At 42.9% G+C, this 18659-nt stretch overlaps 1 protein-coding gene across 1 annotated transcript in view; it reads left to right on the top strand.

Moving 5' to 3' along the window:
* The window catches only part of PRKRA (protein activator of interferon induced protein kinase EIF2AK2), a 96310-nt gene that overhangs the window by 26624 nt on the left and 51027 nt on the right, over window positions 1–18659 (top strand). Inside the window, exons 2-4 of the mRNA XM_029605893.1 lie at window positions 1817–1986; window positions 4537–4618; window positions 18436–18514. Of these exons, the coding sequence (XP_029461753.1) occupies window positions 1817–1986; window positions 4537–4618; window positions 18436–18514 (331 nt within the window). The remainder of the gene's footprint in view (window positions 1–1816; window positions 1987–4536; window positions 4619–18435; window positions 18515–18659) is intronic.

The raw sequence follows: 18659 nt of genomic DNA, 5'->3' as shown, positions 1-18659 counted from the left end.
AGAAAACAGCTTTGCTACTTGGTGCATGTTGGTGATTTTTGAGCATCCATTTAGAGCTTGCTACCAAGGAAGACTATTGCTGATATACAGACTCTGCTTGCTGTCAATTCAATGCTGAATGTTTTAAAAGTAAAAATTAAAGTGCACTGTTTTAATCATTATTTCTTTTGTGAGGGTAAGCTGGTGTCAGCAGTTTCCACTTCCTCCTTTGGGCTTTCAGTTTGAACTATGGATCTTCATTTGCAACTATCCAGGGATTTTTCCACTATTTTATATTCCCTCCTAATTCACTCAGCCCAGTCTTTGTCTTAACAGTCCTTAGCCGAGGGCCATGCACCTTCTAGAACCCTGCAGTCATGGGCCGCTAAGTATAGCTGTTGTGTCATACAAAGTGTAGCAATTCAACCTTAATTGCTTGCCCCAATAGCATCCTTACTATGCCTACAAGAAACCATATGGTCATAGATGGTCTTTCCAGACTTTTAAACAATAAAGACAAGCATCAGTTTAGGAACCCCTCCTGTACCCCTAGACGTGGGCTAGGAAATATGTTATGTTTGTGAAATTTGAATTACTTAAAATTTTTTGTTAATTCTTGATTTATTGCATTTGTAATCAAAATGTTATAACTCAATAAAATATAAATAAAAAAAAAAAGAGAAAAAAAAGAGAGAAAAAAGAAGAGAAAAAAAAATATGCTAATTAAGGCCCGCGGTAAAAGGAGGTGCTAGGGACACTAGTGCATCCCTAGCGCCTCCTTTTTGACAGGAGCGGCGGCTGTCAGCGGGTTTGACAGCCGACGCTTAATTTTGCCGGCATCTGTTCTCGGACCCACTGACAGCCGGAAACCAGATGCCGGCAAAACTGAACATCCGGTTTTCAAGCCGCGGGCGGATTTTAAATTTTTGTATTTTTAATTATTTTTTACTTTTGGGACCTCAGACTCAATATCGCCATCATATTAAGTCGGAGGGTGTACAGAAAAGCAGTTTTTACTGCTTTTCTGTACACTTTCCCGGTGCCAAGAGAAATTAACACCTACCTTTGGGTAGGCACTAATTTCTGAAAGTAAAATGTGCAGCTTGGCTGCACATTTTACTTTCTGAATCGCGCAGGAATAACTAATAGCGCCCGCAACATGCATTTGCATGTTGCGGGCGCTATTAGTTTCCAGGGGGAGGGGGGTTGGACGCGCGTTTTCAATGTGCTATTACCCTTTACTGAATAAGGGGTAAAGCTAGCACGTCAAACGCGCGTCCAACTGCAGGTTAACAGTGCGCGCCGGCGGAGCGCACTGTACTGCATCAGCCTGTCAGTAATTGCTTTGCTGCGACCTTCAGTTTGGTACTCCCCACAAGCAACAGCTAATTCAGCCTGCTTAATGACCGAAAAAGCATGTTTGCTTATTATAAACTGTATTTTCCTTGGATAGCAGGATGGAATAGCCATGGAATATCCGCCTACTTCCCTGAAGAGTTGACTATACAGTTGCATTAGCTCTGTTACTTACTGAAGAGAGGCAACTGCTGCGGGGAAACTCCTGCACATGTTCAGTAGAGCTTAAAGCTCTATAACTTGGAGAGACGAGTCCATTTGGTTTCACCAAATGATATCACCCACATGTAATGGCTAATTCATCCTGCTATCTACAGAAAACACCGTTTATAGTAAGCAAACATGCTTTTACACAGAACAATTGTAGTTTGTTTAAATATTGCTAAAGTTTGCCTCATGTCTACATTCAGTGTTTGCTGTAAAGAGTAAAAACATGGAATTCAAAACTTTCTTCTGATCTTATTGTATTTGCTTTACATAGCTTGGAGGAAATGATTGTCGCTAATCCATGCAAAACTCCGATACAGTTACTGCATGAGTATGGAATGAAGACTGGTAACATTCCTGTCTACAACTTTGAGAAAGCTGAGGGGCAAGCACACATTCCTAGTTTCACCTTTAAAGTGGTCATGGGTGATGTCATCTGCACAGGTCTGTTCTGTTAATATACTGAGTGGCTCAAGTCTACTATTGGCTGATAATGAAACTATTAGTTTTATATAAATTTGTGTATTGATAACTCAACGAGCGGAATACTGTAGATCATGTTCTCTCTCTCTCTCTTGAGATTAAGAGAAAAACCACAGCATCAAAAGGAAGGAAGCATACCTATATAAAAACATGCATTCATTTTAACAGCACATACTTTAAACATAAAATGATATCGAAAGAAGAATTGAAAATGAAGGATTGGTTGTATCGATTTATTGTTTATTGCAATTTTCATAAATAAAGCATAAAAAAAACATAAAATGAACTATTGCCTAGTAAATAGTGCATATACTGTAACAGGCAGTAGTCAACATAATGGCATCATTAAAGTTTTTGCTTCCTCATTTTTTATTTTTTTTTTTTTTTTAGAATGGCACCCTAAATCAAATATAGACTGCCCAGGGCCAGTGCAAGGATATTAGGCACTCTAGATGAAGCTTACAGCTTTGTGCCCCACACCCAATGAAAAATTATGCATTTATAATAACAGATTTGACATGAAAAAGGACATTAAAGTATAATTTTCTGAGGTAAAAATATCATAATATGTACACTATATTTACATGCACTGCTTTGCTGCCAACCAGAAAGCCATGAGTAAACTGAATTACAATTACCATGTAGTAAACCTCCCATTCTAAAACAGCACTGCCAGCAATCGAGCATCAATAAACCTACCTATGAAAAGGCAGCACTGTAAATATTACTCTAGGTCTTAAAACACTAATAAACCTCCTATTAAGACAACAGAATAAGCCAAGCTGCTGTAGATCCCTATATAGAAACTACATGCTAGCAGAATACCTGGTGTTACAGTGCTTTTGTAAAGGTGTTTCCTATATTGAGCCCAAAAGACATTGATGAACTTAATACCAAGCTTAACATTATTTATTTATTTTTTAACTTTTGGTCTGTGTCTTAGCATTTCAGCATATTTTGGCATCTTGGCAATTTTCAATAATTCTACAGATTTAATAAGTGTAAATTCACAGTGCAGTAATAGCTTTATAGGAAAATCCTTTACAAAATCACTCTAACACCAAGGTGGAAGCACTAGGCAAGCTAGGCCTGGGCCTAGAGCGCCAACCATTGGGCGGCATCGCCGCTCAGGAGAGGTAGGAGTCGGGGCTGCGACTGAGGGGGGGGGGGAGGTACAAGGCAGAATGTGCCCAGTGTGCCTAATCCCCTTCCACTGGTCCTGCCTCCCTCCCTCCCTGTTTTTCACTGGCTTTGCAGGCCAATGTTGTTCCCCCCCCTACCCCCACCCTCCCAATTCTGTTCCTGGCTGCATGGACTAATGCTGCTTCTTCCTCAATCCTCTTCCTGGCCATGCAGGTTAATGTGATTTCCCCCCCCCCCCCTCCCCCCAACCAATTCTCTTCCTGGCTGTGCTGTCGACACTGCTCCCTTCCCCCCCCCCATGCATCCTCTTTCTGTTTTAGCAACATATCCTGCACTCAAACAGTACACTGGCAACTTGTTAATTTTTTAATGCATGCTTCGACAAAGGGGAAGGTTTAGCATTAAAAGTCTAGTGGAAGAGTTAAGCTTTGACATGCATCCTTGAAATGGGAGTAGTCTATTTGGCAGAGTTCTTCTGGGAGCAAGTTCCCGAGAAGGATTGACGTCCTGTCTACTCATTTAATTTCTTTTCTCATTGGCAGAGTAATGAGAATTTCCCATATTTTGTATCAATAAAACTTCAGTCTTGTATGGGTTTAGATGCAGTTTTAGTCCATTCTTGTGTGGATGTAAGATGTGTATTAGTTTTATTTTATTTTATTTTTTATAGCTTTTTGTGGGTCTGGTTACATTGGAAGTACTAGCCGGATAAGGTCCACATAAATATATGCCTTTATATCAAAGGTTCTGATTAGGTGTGCAAGAGGTTTAAAGTAACTGTCGAAAGGGACTGAAAATAGTATACAGCCCTGGGAAGTTCTGCATTCCATGGTCCAGAGTGCTGACGAATAAAATTCATGCAGCTCTTTTTCTAACATATCTCGTTTCACATTGCTTGTGAGACTAAGTAGTGTTAGAAAGTTTTTAAAGTGATATACACTTGCATGCGATTTGTTCAAATCTCTGTTTAAATGATAAGACTACAGATTTGAAAATCACAGATAAACTTGTGCAAATATTATTGAAAATATATGCATCTTAAGACCAGTATTGATGTCTAAGCAGGTTACAGAATAAATTGAAAATAAATAACCCCACTGGGTATATTGCTGTTGAAATATTTAATGATCATAGGGGCATGGAGCAAGTATAATTATCCTTGCCCAAGCTGGCAGAAAATGATCCAGAGTATATAGGACTACTACGAGAATACCATGTGTGTGATGGGACGTACAGGAGCAAGTGCAGAAGAAGCTCTGAATAAGGCTCCAATTCTTCCTTATACATATTTGATTATGTATCCCCACTTTATTTAATAATAATCAGTTATACTGATGTTCATTTCTGTCTAAATTTATATTGCTATAGGTGACGGTAAAAGTAAGAAGATTGCAAAACATAAAGCTGCAGAAGCTGCTTTGAACATTTTAAAAGGAGATTCCAGCATTAGGTGAGTAGAAGCAGTTTGTCCTCTTGTACTAGCGATGGTTATTGAGATATTTGTGATGTATATGTGCTTTATTAAGGTTTGAGAACCTGCCCCCACTCCCCTCTTAAAAAAAACAAACCCCCCCCCCCACACACACACACACACACACATACTGTGTTTCAGAGGAGAGAGACTTTTAGTCTAAGGTATGGATGGCGAATTTCAGACCTCGAATGCCTCAAATAGGCCAGGTTTTCAGGATATCCACAATGAATATTCATGAGAGATTTGCATACAATGCAGGCAGTGCACACAAATCTTTCTCATGCATATTCATTGTAGATATCCTGAAAACTTGGCCTGTTTGTGGCACTCGAGGACTGGAGTTCGCCATCCCTGGTCTAAAGTGTCTGTGGATGACCAATAGCAAAAATGTAAAGATGGTTGCATTGAAGGCAAGTAGCTTGTGTAATTTAGACACACCAAAAATATTCTCCCATCCATAGGGTGTCACCGGTGCCCCATCAACTGATGGTGCACTGGAAGGAATTTCAATCTGCAGTTTCCTGGAGAAGTTCAAATATAGAAAAAGTTTGAATTTGTTTCTGTCCATCTAACTAATAGAAAATTTGGTGAGAAATTAAATACAAGAGGATAAGGTTTGTAAGTCTCTGAATTTCTATCTTTTTCCTTGTTTTATTTCGTTTGCAAAATCAATCTACAAAATAAAATTGGAATGAATCTTAGTTTTTCTCCCCATTTTTTTTTTATTTACAATTTATTAGACAAAATACAACACAACTGGTGTGATCTATCTTCACGCACAAAACTTCACACAAGTATAACCTGTGTACCAAATCAAGAGTATAATACAAAGATTGCATTTTTAAGCCTACACTGTCTTTAGCATATTATAAAATACAAAAATTCCCAACCCCTCCCTGACTCTTGCAAACTGAGGCCTGGATTTATCAAAATGTGGTAAATATCGTATGCAATGGGAAAAGGGGCATGTTTTATGGTAATAGGGAGTTTATTGCAATTTGCACTAATACCTATGTGAAGAGCTGTTACCACAAATTGCGATAACTTTGAGATAAGTGCCAGAATGTGGTATTTCCTACATACAACCACTGGGGGGGGGGAAGGGAGAGAGAGAGCACCTAGTCATAATGCCCTGACCCTAGATAGGTATTTATATCTCTATGGGAGGCCCACCTAGTAAGGTCGAGGTGAGGTTTAGGTATTAGTGTAGGGTTTAGGGGCCAATTTGACATTTAATGTGAGATGTACGAACAGAACAGTGCTCTCTTTTGAACATTTGATGACCTTCGGAGTGAGGAAACTCACTCCAAGATGAGATTTGTGCAAGGTTCTCTCACCCTAGCTTGATGTTACCCAGGTAGAGAGAGTCCATCAAGCTAGGTTGAGAGAACATTGCACAAATCTCATCTTTGGGTGAGTTTCCTCACTCTTAGGGTCATCAAATGTTCAAAAGAGAGCACTGTTCTGTTCGTACATCTCACATTGAATGTCAAAGTGGCCCCTAACCCCTACACTAATACTTAAATCTCATCTCGGGTTACTAGGTTGGCCTTCCATAGAGATATAAATGCCTATCTAGGGTGATGGCATTATGACTAGTCTCTCTCCTTCTCTCCCCCTCGCAGGTGGACACTCTGGGAGTGTCAAACTACCAAAACCAGCATCTGCAAAAAACATCACAACAGGTGATACAGCTGTAATGCAAGCTATCGCATGGCTTACCGCTCCTGAAAAAGTTGTAGCAAAAATTGGCCATAGGGCTTCGCAAAACAGTAAACCCAGTCCACTCCTGCCCCTAACTCCTCCTCTTTTTCGGAATTGCATCACACATACGATATGGTGCTATTGCATGTGTTAACCGCGCTTTTTGCATGCGATAAGCCTTTAACACATGTGAAAATGCCTTAGTGCATTTTGATAAATGAGGGGATAGATCAGAAACATTATATAGAACATAAAATATAAAATGATCAGTATCCATGGTCAAAGATTTCTCCAAAGCCGGAGAATAAGAATACACAATGCTCCCCAACTCCAGAGAAAGATGAGAACAAGCTACCATCAAACCCTGGCACCTCCCATTGAAGTGTTTGTTTCAAGCCATTTTACATAAAAAGACCATGTTTTATCAAACTTTTGTAAAGAATGATGTTTATAAGTGGTAATCTTGGATACCAGATCCACCCGAGCAAACAAAGTCGAGAGCAATGGGACTGAAGAAGATCTCCAGCACCATGCAATGTTGCAGCGAGCTACTACTAAAATCTTTTGTACCAATTTCCTTTGATACAAATTGGGACCTGCAATAGAGCATGAGTGGGAAACGAGGTAAATTTCAAATCCAGCAGCGTTTATAACAAAGTAGTCATCCCTTGCCAATATGATTGAATAAAAAGCCATTCCCACCACAAATGAAAAAATGACCCCATGCTCCCACATCCCTTCCAACAATTATCAGAGGAACAAAAAGAGAAACGGTACAACTGGACTGGGGTATAGTACCAACGTAAGAGTACCTTGTAGCTGTTTTCAATGAAACTAGCTGCAGTGAGACCCAGACCAATAGATTTTAAAAATACATCTCCACTCCGCCTCAGATAATATCCTCCCTAAGTCTTGTTCCCAAACCTTAATATGTCCAGTTTTAGAGGGAATGTCTTTATTTAATAGGGTATAACATTTAGGCAGTACCTTTTTGTTGCTGATCTGCAGTTCTACAAAAGGATTCAAACATAGAGACTCCCTTAGGCATAGCATGTTTAATCCCTTTCCCACTTAGAAAATGCCGGATCTGGAGATACAAGGACATCTCCGTAGCCGGAAGGACATAGGCCCGCTGAAGCTCCACAAAATTTAAATACCCTGTGCCCCCAAACATGCTCAATCTTCTGAATCCCTTTTAATTTCCATAAGTAAACAAGGAATGAGGCAGACCAGGAGAAAATTCAATATTGGCGAACAACGAAATTCTAAAATAATCTGTCCCTTGTTTGAAAAAAAAAAACAAACTTCCAAATTTTCCAAAGTCCATGAATCTGAGACACCGATGGAGGAACCATGTCTTTCTGGGTTGCCATACTGTTGCCCGCAATGGCATACGACCCAGGGTAGCCCACATCTTAGGCGGCTGACTTTTATGCCAATATAAAATGACTTTGAGATGAGAAGCCGCATGATGCCAGACTAAATTAGGGACTCCCAGACCTAAGAACATTGCTTACTGGGTCAGACCAAGGGTCCATCAAGCTCAGCATCCTGTTTCCAACAGTGGCCAATCCAGGCCATAAGAACCTGGCAAGTACCCAAAAACTAAGTCTATTCCATGTTACCGTTGCTAGTAATAGCAGTGGCTATTTTCCCAGTCAACTTAATAGCAGGTAATGGACTTCTCCTCCAAGAACTTATCCAATCCTTTTTTAAACACAGCTATACTAACTGCACGAACCACATCCTCTGGCACCAAATTCCAGAGTTTAATTGTGCGTTGAGTGAAAAAGAACTTTCTCCAATTAGTTTTAAATGTGCCACATGCTAACTTCTTGGAGTGCCCCCTAGTCTTTCTATTATCCGAAAGAGAAAATAACCAATTCACATCTACCCGTTCTAGACCTATCATGATTTTAAACACCTCTATCATATCCCCCCTCAGCTGTCTCTTCTCCAAGCTGAAAAATCCTAACCTCTTTAGTCTTTTTCCTCATAGGGGAGCTGTTCCATTTCCTTTACCATTTTGGTAGCCCTTCTCTGTACCTTCTCCATTGCAATTATATCTTTTTTGAGACACGACAACGAACAGAATGGTACACAGTATTCAAGGTGCGGTCTCACCATGGCATTATGACATTTTCCATTTTATTCACCTTTCCCTTTCTAATAATTCCCAACATTCTGTTTGCTTTTTTGACTGCCGCAGCACACTGAACTGATGATTTAAATGTTAGCCACTATGACGCCTAGATCTTTCTTGGGTAATAGCACTTAATATGGAACCCAACATTGTGTAATTATGGCATGGGTTATTTTTCCCTATATGCATCACCTTGCACTTATCCACATTAAATTTCATCTGCCATTTGGATGCCCAATTTTCCAGTCTCACAAGGTCTTCCTGCAATTTATCACAATCTACTTGTGATTTAACTACTCTGAACAATTTTGATTATCTCACTCATCGTATTTCTTTCCAGATCATTTATAAATATATTGAAAAGTAAGGGTCCCAATACAGATCCCTGAGGCACTCCACTGTCCACTCCCTTCCACTGAGAAAATTGTCCATTTAATCCTACTCTCTGTTTCTTGTCTTTTAGCCAGTTTGTAATCCACGAAAGGACATCGCCACCTATCCCAGGACTTTTTTAACTTTTCCTAGAAGCCTCTTATGAGGAACTTTGTCAAACGCCTTCTGAAAATCCAAGTATACTACATCTGCCGGTTCACCTTTATCCACATGTTTATTAACTCCTTCAAAAAAGTGAAGTAGGTTTGTGAGACAAGACTTGCCTTGGGTAAATCCATGCTGACTTTATCAGTCTAAACCTCAGAACATATAGAAAGACATGGTTTAATGGAACAAAGATAACGACTAGCAACCCTAGGAGATTTCCCTTTCCAAATAAATTGCATGATTGTCCTCTGCCACTGCTTAAGCTTTGATGTAGGTACTACCAGTGGGAAACTTTGAAATAAATAAATACGTTCATTTTAATGATTGCTATCCTCCCTAGCCAGGACATGTGATACAGATTCCATTTCTTAAGATCCTTATAAATCTGAGCTAATAGTGGCAGATAATTGAACTGAAAAAGATCCTGAAGATCCTCAGTATGTATCCCAGGTATTTTATAGAACCAGTGGACCATTTAAATGGAAATTGTGCCTGTAATAATTGTACATGAGAAACTGGGGTAGTAAAATTAAAAATTTCTGACTTCCCCCAATTGATAATAAATCCTGAGACTGCTCTAAATTTCGCCATCTCTTCCACTGTGGTCCGAACTGAGTCTGTCGGATTAGATAGTGTAAGCAACGCATCATCCACATATAATGACATCTGAGATGAGAAGTCCCCTACCTGGACACTCTGAATATTAGGATTGGCCCGAACTCTATTGGTGAAAGGTTTTAAAAGATAGTGAAAAGTAAAGGTGATAAGGAACATCCCTGTCTGGTACCTCTTTTGACTTCAAATAAATCCGAATAACCCTCATTAACAGGCCATAGGATTATCATAAAATTTATGAAGCCATTGTATAAAAAAGAGACCAAATTGCATCTTTTTTAAAGTTTTGAAAAGAGAGAGCCAATGAACTAGATTGAAAGCCTTTTTGGCATCTACAGCGAGTAACAAAATGGGTCTTTCCTATTATACTTCCCCCAAATGATGGCCATAATCTTTTGCACCTTGTCTGACACCATACAGCCCGCAACAAAACCTGACTGATCAGGCTGAATGATTATCGACAACACAGGGTTTAATCTTTCTGCCGGTATTTTAGCAAGCAATTTTAAATCTAAATTTCCTAGTGTGTAGCCAGAATGACTCAGGACCAATGGGTTATGTGTTCCCCTGCTAGCAGATGGAGGCTCAGTCAGGTATCAAAGCTGATGTCCCCTTAGATATACCCCTGCAGTGGCCTCAAACATTCATTATCTCTCAGTCTCCTGGCAGCGGGATTGCAGTACTCATTTGAAAAAGAAAATTTACCTTTAAATTGGAGAAGGATTGAGCCCTGCTCTTCTGCGGTGATACCTAATGGTCCTTCCCCAAGTCAATAATTCCTGAGGTGATTTCTGAGATCCCTTAGAGGTGTGCCTTGGTCTGGTAGCTGGTTCATGGCGTGGACTTTGCTGGTGAAGCAGCTGAAAGGCAGTGGGTGCAGGAAGCAGAGCATAGCAATGGCAGCCTAAGCCCTCCCCCCCACAGCCGGAGATTCTCTGTACTCAGCCGGTAAGCGCTGAGCCCAGGTGAGTAAAAGTAGGACTCCTCCGATTCAGAGACATGGAAGGGCTCCGGTAAGCCTTTCCTCAGGTCTCTTGCTCGGTGCGCCATACTGACGTCGTTCCCGATCCCATTGGGGCAAGGAAGGGGGTTTACAGTGGGTTGTGCGGCCCTCCAATGGGCTAGGCACCGCTTCAGGCTCAGTGGGCATTCGACGTGGCAGGCCGCAGCAACGCCATCTTGCGCACAATTTTGTGCAGCCCCATTTTCCCCCATAGACTGTCAGTACGTGTGGTGTGGCCCTGCCGTACTGTTGCCTAACGCGCACATAAGTACGTGCATGTGTGCGCACACCTGTGCACGTAACTGCGTGCATACCTGCGTTTGCAAGTACATGCATACATTCACGCACAACCAGACGCTTATCCTTGTGCCCGTTGGGGCAGATTTGTGTGCGCTCGAGTCCACATGCTAGCTGGCTGAACACACAAGCTACACTGAACTATGGCTCCAGCAACAAAGAAGCACAAGCGACACTCTCATTGTGCTGCCTGCCATATTAGGGTTGCACAGTCTGACCTTGAATCCTTCCTGTGTCAGCACTGTGAGGAGGTCCAGGGAGGGCTGGTCTCTCAGAACTTCTCCATGCCCGGCCCCTCCCAGTTGGAGGATGGGTCAGCCCAGAGCTTATCTAGTAGCACCCCGGATCTGAGCAGTCCTGGGGCTGCGTCCTCGGGACAGGGCAGTTCAGCAGCGCCTACCCCAGTTCTTCCTGGGCTAGGTATGGACCCGGCAACTTTTTCTTGGGTGGAATTCTTTCGGGCCTTAAAGCCTTTGTTCAGGCACAGACAGCTGCTTTCCCTGCCCAGACTGAGCCCCAGCTGGGAAGGCCTTGTCCTCCCAGCCCTATTAGCATGCCTCGGGACATGCCTCTCCTCACCAAGGGTATCCCTGACAGGGACCCAGACACCACGGATGACGAAAGGGATGCAGACTCATTGGAGGACAGGGAAAGTCCTCCAGACTTGGAGCCATACCAGACCATTTTACGGTTTTTCCACAGAGATGACTTGGTGGCCCTGGTTTTCCCAGACCCTGAAGACTCTCTGAGTTCCCAGCATGGATCTGATGATGGAACCAAAGAACAATCCCATCCTGGTGTCTCTACGGAAAACCTCTTGCTATTTCCCAATGCTGGAAGCCGTCCAGGAGTTGATTGACCTTGAATGGGATGCCCCAGAAGCCAGCTTTAAAGGAGATCGGACAATGGGAGGCCCTGTACCCTCTGGTCCTTGCAGCCAGAGAATGCCTGTGTTTCCCGAAAGTGGACGCCCTGGTCTGTGCTTTTTCGAAGCGAGCAACTATCCCAGTAGAGGGAAGAGCAGCCTTGAAGGATGCATACGATAGGCAATTTGAGTTCATCCTTAAGCAAGCCTTTGACACGACAGTAATGACACTGCAGATCGCTTCCTGTTGTGCCCTAGTGGCTCGCTCATGTCTGCTTCTCTTGAGATAGGCAGATAGCTCAGGCGCGCATTCCAGAGAGGTGATGGAGCCTGCCGCAGCCTTTCTACCAGATGCAAGCTCTGACCTAGTGCTTACCTCAGCCAGAGGAGTGGCCTCCATGGTAGCGGCCAGAAGACAGCTATGGCTGCAAAATTGGTCAGCGGACACGATCTCTAAGGCAAACCTCACAAAGATGCCCTTTAAGGGATCCCTCCTATTCAGAAGCGAATTGGAAAAGTTAGCCAGTAAGTAGGGTGAATCTCCAGTGCTACCAGAAGATAAGAAAAAGAGGTCACAGTGCCCCTCGCCCATGAGGGGTTGGCCAGGGCCTCCCAGCACTTTTGGCCCTACAGAAACTTGTCATTTCAGGTATCTCGACCCTTGGGAAGGTCTCAGTCCTTTCGGAGCCGACAACCAAAAAGAGGAACTGGTTTGTAATCAGGTTCGACCCAAACTTCCCAATGAGGTTGGGCTGACCCATCCACTGGATGGAGAGATAGGGGGCAGACTATCCCTTTTCTATCAGCGGTGAGTCGAGATCACATCAGACAAATGGGTACTGGACATGATACGAGAAGGATACACTCTGGAATTTCGCAGCATCCCTTGGGACATGTTTGTGATGTCACATTGCCACTCCCAGCACAAGAAACTGGCAGTGGCATCCACGTTAAGGCTCCTCCAATTGAGGGTTATAACTCCAGTACCTACACCGCAGGAAAATATGGGGCATTATTCCATCTATTTCATTGTACCCAAGAAGGTGGGTTCATTTCGACCCGTCCTGGACCTCAAGAGCATCAATCGCCATCTGCAGATAATTCACTTCTGCATGGAAATTGTTCACTCCGTCATAATGGCCTTGCAACCAGGAGAGTTCTTAATTTCCCTGGACCTCTGAGGCCTACCTTCATATCCCAATCCTTCAAACCACCAGCATTTTCTACACTTTGCTTTACTAAGCTGCCGTTATTAGTTCTGTTAAAGATGAGAACAAGTTAGTCATTCCACTAGGGCCCAAGCAGTACCCTCTGTGAAAGCTAAGCTACTGTCTCCCGTTGACATCTGCCGGGCAGCAACATGGTCTTCCTTGCACACTTTCTCCAGAATCTATCATCTGGACATCCAGGCCCAAGAGGACACAGCCTTTGCGAGAGCGGTGCTAACTGGACCGCGAGCAGCCTCCCGCCTCGTTCAGGAGTAGCTTTTGTACATCTCATTGCTCCTGAGTCCCATCTGGCTACATGCTAGGAAACAGAGAAATTACTTACCTGATTATTTTTTTTTTCTTTAGTGTAGACAGATGGACTCAGTATCTCGCCCACAGCTGCCCATGAATGGTATCATAATGGGACACCAGCAGGTGTGTCGCATCTCCCAGTTGTCCCACTACCCCGTTGTACTTTCCTTTTCCCAGCCCCCATGGGCCAATTGGAAGTCTCCTTTCTTCCTACCCCCACTGCCCAATGGGAAGCCTTCTCCCTTCTACCTGCCAGTGGGAGTAGGACGAAGGGAGGAAGCCTTTGATTGGCCGGTGAGGCAGACATCCGAAAGCCCGGGGGTGGGGTGGGAGGAATAGAAGTGTTGAACTCTGAAGCAAGGCCGCCATGAGAGCCCATTCCATGGCGGCGAAGAGGAAAACCCGACCTCGACCAAGCAAGGCCGCCACAGCCCATGGTGGCGAAGAGGAAAACCCGACCTCGACCAAGCAAGGCCACCACGGGAGCCCATTCCCATGGTGGCGAAAAAAGAAGGCCCGCCGGAGTAAAGCCGTGGCGGAACTGGAGCCCATCCCTGCAGCGAAGGAAGAATAAGTTTTTGGTGAGAGCTGGTGTGTCTGTGTGTGAATGGAAGCTTGGGTGAGAGCTTATGTGTGTGGGTGTGAATGGACGCCTGGGTAAGAGCTGGTATGAATGGGTATGAGAGCATTTGTGTGTGATTGAGAGCTTGTATATAAGAGACCTTGAGTGTGATTGAGAGAGAGACTGGTCAGGGAGGTGATGTGTTTCTGTGTGAGAGAGACTGGTCAGGAAGATAACTGGTGTGAGAGAGACGAGACCGAGACTGGTCGTGGGGTCTAATTGGAAGTGTGTGTGTGTGTGTGTGTGTGTGTGACTGGTTGTGGGCGCTAAGGAAGAGGACTGTGAGGACAGAGCATCAGCAGCCCTTGCTGCTTCTGGTGTGTGCTATTGGTCTGGAAGGGAAAGGAGTAGGAGAGTTGCTGGAGAGGGTAAGTAAAGGTGGCTTTTTAAATGTATTTTTCTTGATTGACTGCCATTTTAATTATTGGGTATTATGCGATGTCTGCTGTTTTGAAATATTTTATTGATTTTTGGACATGTTTTAATATTTGAGTTTTTAATTGTTGAATATTATTCTGCTCAGCAGCTGTTTTGTAACATTTTTAGTATAGCTTTACAATTATTTCTGTGTGGGGCTCTATAGCAGCTTGGCTTATTCTGTTTTCCCAATAGGAAATTTATTAGTGTTTAGGGCCTGGTTTAATAGTTGTATTTCTTAGATAAGGTTGTTACTGTTTGAGTGTGTTCCATAATACAGGTGTAACTTTGTGCGGGTTAGTTTGTGTGCATTATTGCAAATCCTGAGAGTCTGTTAGGTGTTATATTTCTCTTTCCATTTCTCCAGGTTTGCACTGCATGAGGATTGGCTTTTTTGGTTTTCTATTCCAGTTTCTGTCTCCATAGTTATAATTTGTGTTTTTTCTGTACTTGGTGAAGGGTGTATGACCGAGGTGAGGTATTTTACTAGCATGTAGGCATTTGTATCAATCTTATTTGTTGTGTTTTCTCAATAGGATAGCATTAGTGGTAAATTACTATCTTTTCATAAGGAAAGCTGTTGTGCCTGGTAGTAAAGGGAGTTTGTTTTGTTTTTACTGGGATGTCATCAGAACCAGTATATCTTTTTCTGTATGGCGAGTTGTACAGGGTAATGCCCTAGATCTGCTCTGCACTCATTGCAGAGTGCTTATTTACATTTAGCCCCGTGATGGTCACATGTTCACTGTGTCGCGCATGTGAGAACCATCTGTCAGGTGTGTCCTGGCCAAAAAAAGGTTGAGAACCACTGTTCTATCGAGTAAGGGGTGTTTTTGTCTATCTGGAGCACGCATATGGAGTTGGGCTGTGGGACATATACTTAAGAATCAGGCGGAGGCCATATTGGACTGCTAGGCCATGGCACCAGAGTGGGCCCAATCAGAGCAGGGGGAGAGTGAATCATACCAAAGTAGGCTGCATCGGTAAAAGCAGCATCAGCTCTGGCATCAACAGTGGCAGCATGGGATTTAGTGTTATGATGGAAGTGAGGGCAGCAGCATTGGCCACATTATGCTTCAAAGGTAGTGTGGGGTGGTGTCAGGTACCCTGGGAGCTGCACAATTTGTGGGTACCAGGCAGCAGCAGGAAACAATGGAGGGTAGTATAAGAGGGGCATCAACTGTGGTGGGAGGTAGTCTAATCTAAAGGATTGGCTGGGGGGATGTTAGGGATCAAACAGGGAATCTGAGAGAAGGGAAGAGGGATCAGCTAGTGGGGAAGAGATGGGATTGATTCGGTATATGTGATAGAGAGGGAGGGGAGGGATCAATAACGGTGATGAGTATGAGAGGGAATTGGCATCAGGTGTTGTATAATTGAATGGGTACCAGGGATGGGGTTGGAAGGGAGAGAGAGAGAGGACTGGGGGTAGGGGGAGATACAGTACAAATGGCGGATGCAAGGAGGAGCAGAATTGCAGTTTTAAGAGGGATACTTTTCCTTTCCACTAATCTTGACTCTCCCTTACCTCCCGGTGTGGAACCTTCCTGAAGTTTTGATTCTGTTAGTCTTCAGTGAAAGAATAACTAGAAATCCTGTATTTACAGGAATATTGTAATAAAGATATTTTGACAGCAAATTTTTTGTTGGTCTCTACTAGTTAAAGGTAATCTATAGTGGTGGTTTGGTTGCCTGCCTTACTATTATGAAGGTCTCTACTTGATTAGAGTGTTCACCTGCAGAAAGTAGCAATGTTTACATTTACAATACAGCTAAGATATCCATGCTAATTGCAATAGGAACATTTGCCATTTTAGCATGTTTGAATTCAAACACAAGATTTCCTTTGTAGAAAGTGTATATAGGAGAGCTATTATCTACTCTGTAATTTTGTAAAGTTATAGACGTGAACACCAACGTAACAAAGCAAACAAAATATTTTCTGTTTTCAAGATTTTATGCAACATTTTAAATATGTGTTCCTGTTGATGTAGAGAGAGGAGTTTGCTTGTGATATCGTCTGTGACATATTCAGAATTTTGTAAACTGGCTTCCTCAGGATAAAATACACGTGCCATGTACTCCCGTCATACCCCTAACCCAGGGCTTCCCAAACCTGTCCTGGGGACCCCACCGCCAGTCGGGCTTTCAGGATATCCACAATGAATATGCATGAGTTACATTTGCATACACGGAGTCTCCATGGTATGCAAATGTATCTCATGCATATTCATTGGGGATATCCTGAAAGCCCGACTGGCGGTGGGGTCCCCAGGACAGGTTTGGGAAGCCCTGCCCTAACCCCACTAATAATAATTATTATTATTATTATTTATTTTTTTTTTAGGGGGAAGATGACAGGAATACATAGTGAGTGTATTTCTTCCCTGTCCTGTACACACACCTCACCCCACCCCCATGCAGCCTTCTGAGATTTCCTTGGCTCCCCATCTCACTCATGTGCAGTCTTCTCTCTTATCTCTAGTCACCACACCTTATTCTACTCTGATCCCCTCCTCACCACTTCACTTCTATTCTACTCCTGGTCTTGTAACCCCCCCCCCCCCAAAAAAAAATCCCCGCTGTTGCAGCCTTCTTTCTGTGCTTTAGGGCTGAAGACATAGCCTCCTGCTGGGGCGCCAGGTGGCAGCCACCACCACATCTTTCTCCTGCCAAGCCTTGATTGGGGGACAAGCACCAGTGCGCACCCATTGAACTGGTGCCTATGCCTGTCTCTGTTCTTTCTTGCTTAAGTTGTTTCCATAAAGTTTGTAATTATATCACAGATATGTGCATTAGTAAACAAAAAATTCCATGCAGTACTAATGGGAGTCTACTTTTTAGGACCTATGCATGTATCCATGCTTATATTTTGATCCAAAAATAAAATACCAGAGTTAGGCTCCCTCCTATCTACTGAAAATTTGGAGAGGTTAGCTCACAAAGGGGCTGATGCAATACCATGCGCAGCAGTTAGCGCACGGTTTAACACGCAATTGGATGCGCATCCATACCCCTCGATGCAATATGGGGATTAGTGCATCCAAAACACATGTCCGAATCACTGCATAGCTAATAGCGCTCATCACATGTAAGTTCCATGTCGACGAGGCTATTAGCTAATCCCTGCGATGCAAAAAATTTTGCGCTTGGCCAATGCGCCCATTGCAACGCAGCAAACTTTATGCCAGCCTGGGGCCGACGTAAAGGTATGCCATGCTTAAGGGCGCATTGGGGAAAAAAAAGAAAAGTCCTGTTTTCTATGATTCCTCCTAATAGCATTGTAGTGATACTAAATAGGGGGAACTAACTAAAAGCAGATTTAGTTTAAAAAAAAAAATGGGGGGGGTGGGGGGGAATTCTGGATGCTCAATAGACACAAGATACACTGTCCAGGTCACGTATCTTGTGCTTGTCTATGCTGGTAGCGGGAGAAAACGGACGCTCATAGATTGAGCGTCCGTTTTCCCAACCTGCTTGATGGCCATCTCTCCTGTGCACTCGATACTGAGGAGGAGACGCTAGGGATGCACACATTTTCCCTAGCACCTCCTTTTTTTTTTTTTTTTTGTGCGAAACACCCCCCCCCCCCCATTTAAATATTGCATCACGTGCCCAAGAAAGGTGATTGGATGCACATTAGGAAAATGGGCACTCAACACTGAGCACCCATTTTATGCGCACAGATACTGCATCGGCCTCTAAATACACCAAGTTGGGAGAGGGTAGAAAGGGGAGAATCAGGTATGGTGAGCTCACAAGCTGCTTTCTCATTGGAGAGTAGGCTACAAATCCAGTGAGAATGATTTACTTGCTGTCTCCTGAAGTAAGACACAATGGATGTCTGAGATACCACAATTAAACAATTTCTTTAATTTTAGACAGTTTGTCCATTAGTGTGCTGCATTTGATGTTGACCTACTGAAAATAATTTGAATGAGTTATATGGATTTTTCCATCTATAATGCATAAGATTACAGCCTGAATCAATGGGAATTCTTTTCTTGAAAAATGACATCTAAGTATTTTAATGTTAAAAGTTCATGCTCTCAAATTTTATCATACAGCTTTCCAGTACTAAATTCTGTAGAGCGTGATGTTCCAACAGAACAACAGAATCAGACAAATCCTATTGGGACATTACAGGTAAGAGTTAGTAACTTTAGTCCATATTTTTGTTTGTTGCAAAGTATTATATACTGTATTTAAAATACATTTACAATGAAAATATTTGATAACAACCCAGAAATATATTGTAAACTTCAGTAAATACACCCCAAGAGGATATTCT

This window comes from Rhinatrema bivittatum, chromosome 6, assembly GCF_901001135.1.
Source record: "Rhinatrema bivittatum chromosome 6, aRhiBiv1.1, whole genome shotgun sequence".
Classification (NCBI taxonomy): Eukaryota; Metazoa; Chordata; class Amphibia; order Gymnophiona; family Rhinatrematidae; genus Rhinatrema; species Rhinatrema bivittatum.
The sequence above is the reverse complement of the archived record's forward strand: the minus strand, read 5'-3'. Positions and strand labels throughout refer to the sequence as shown.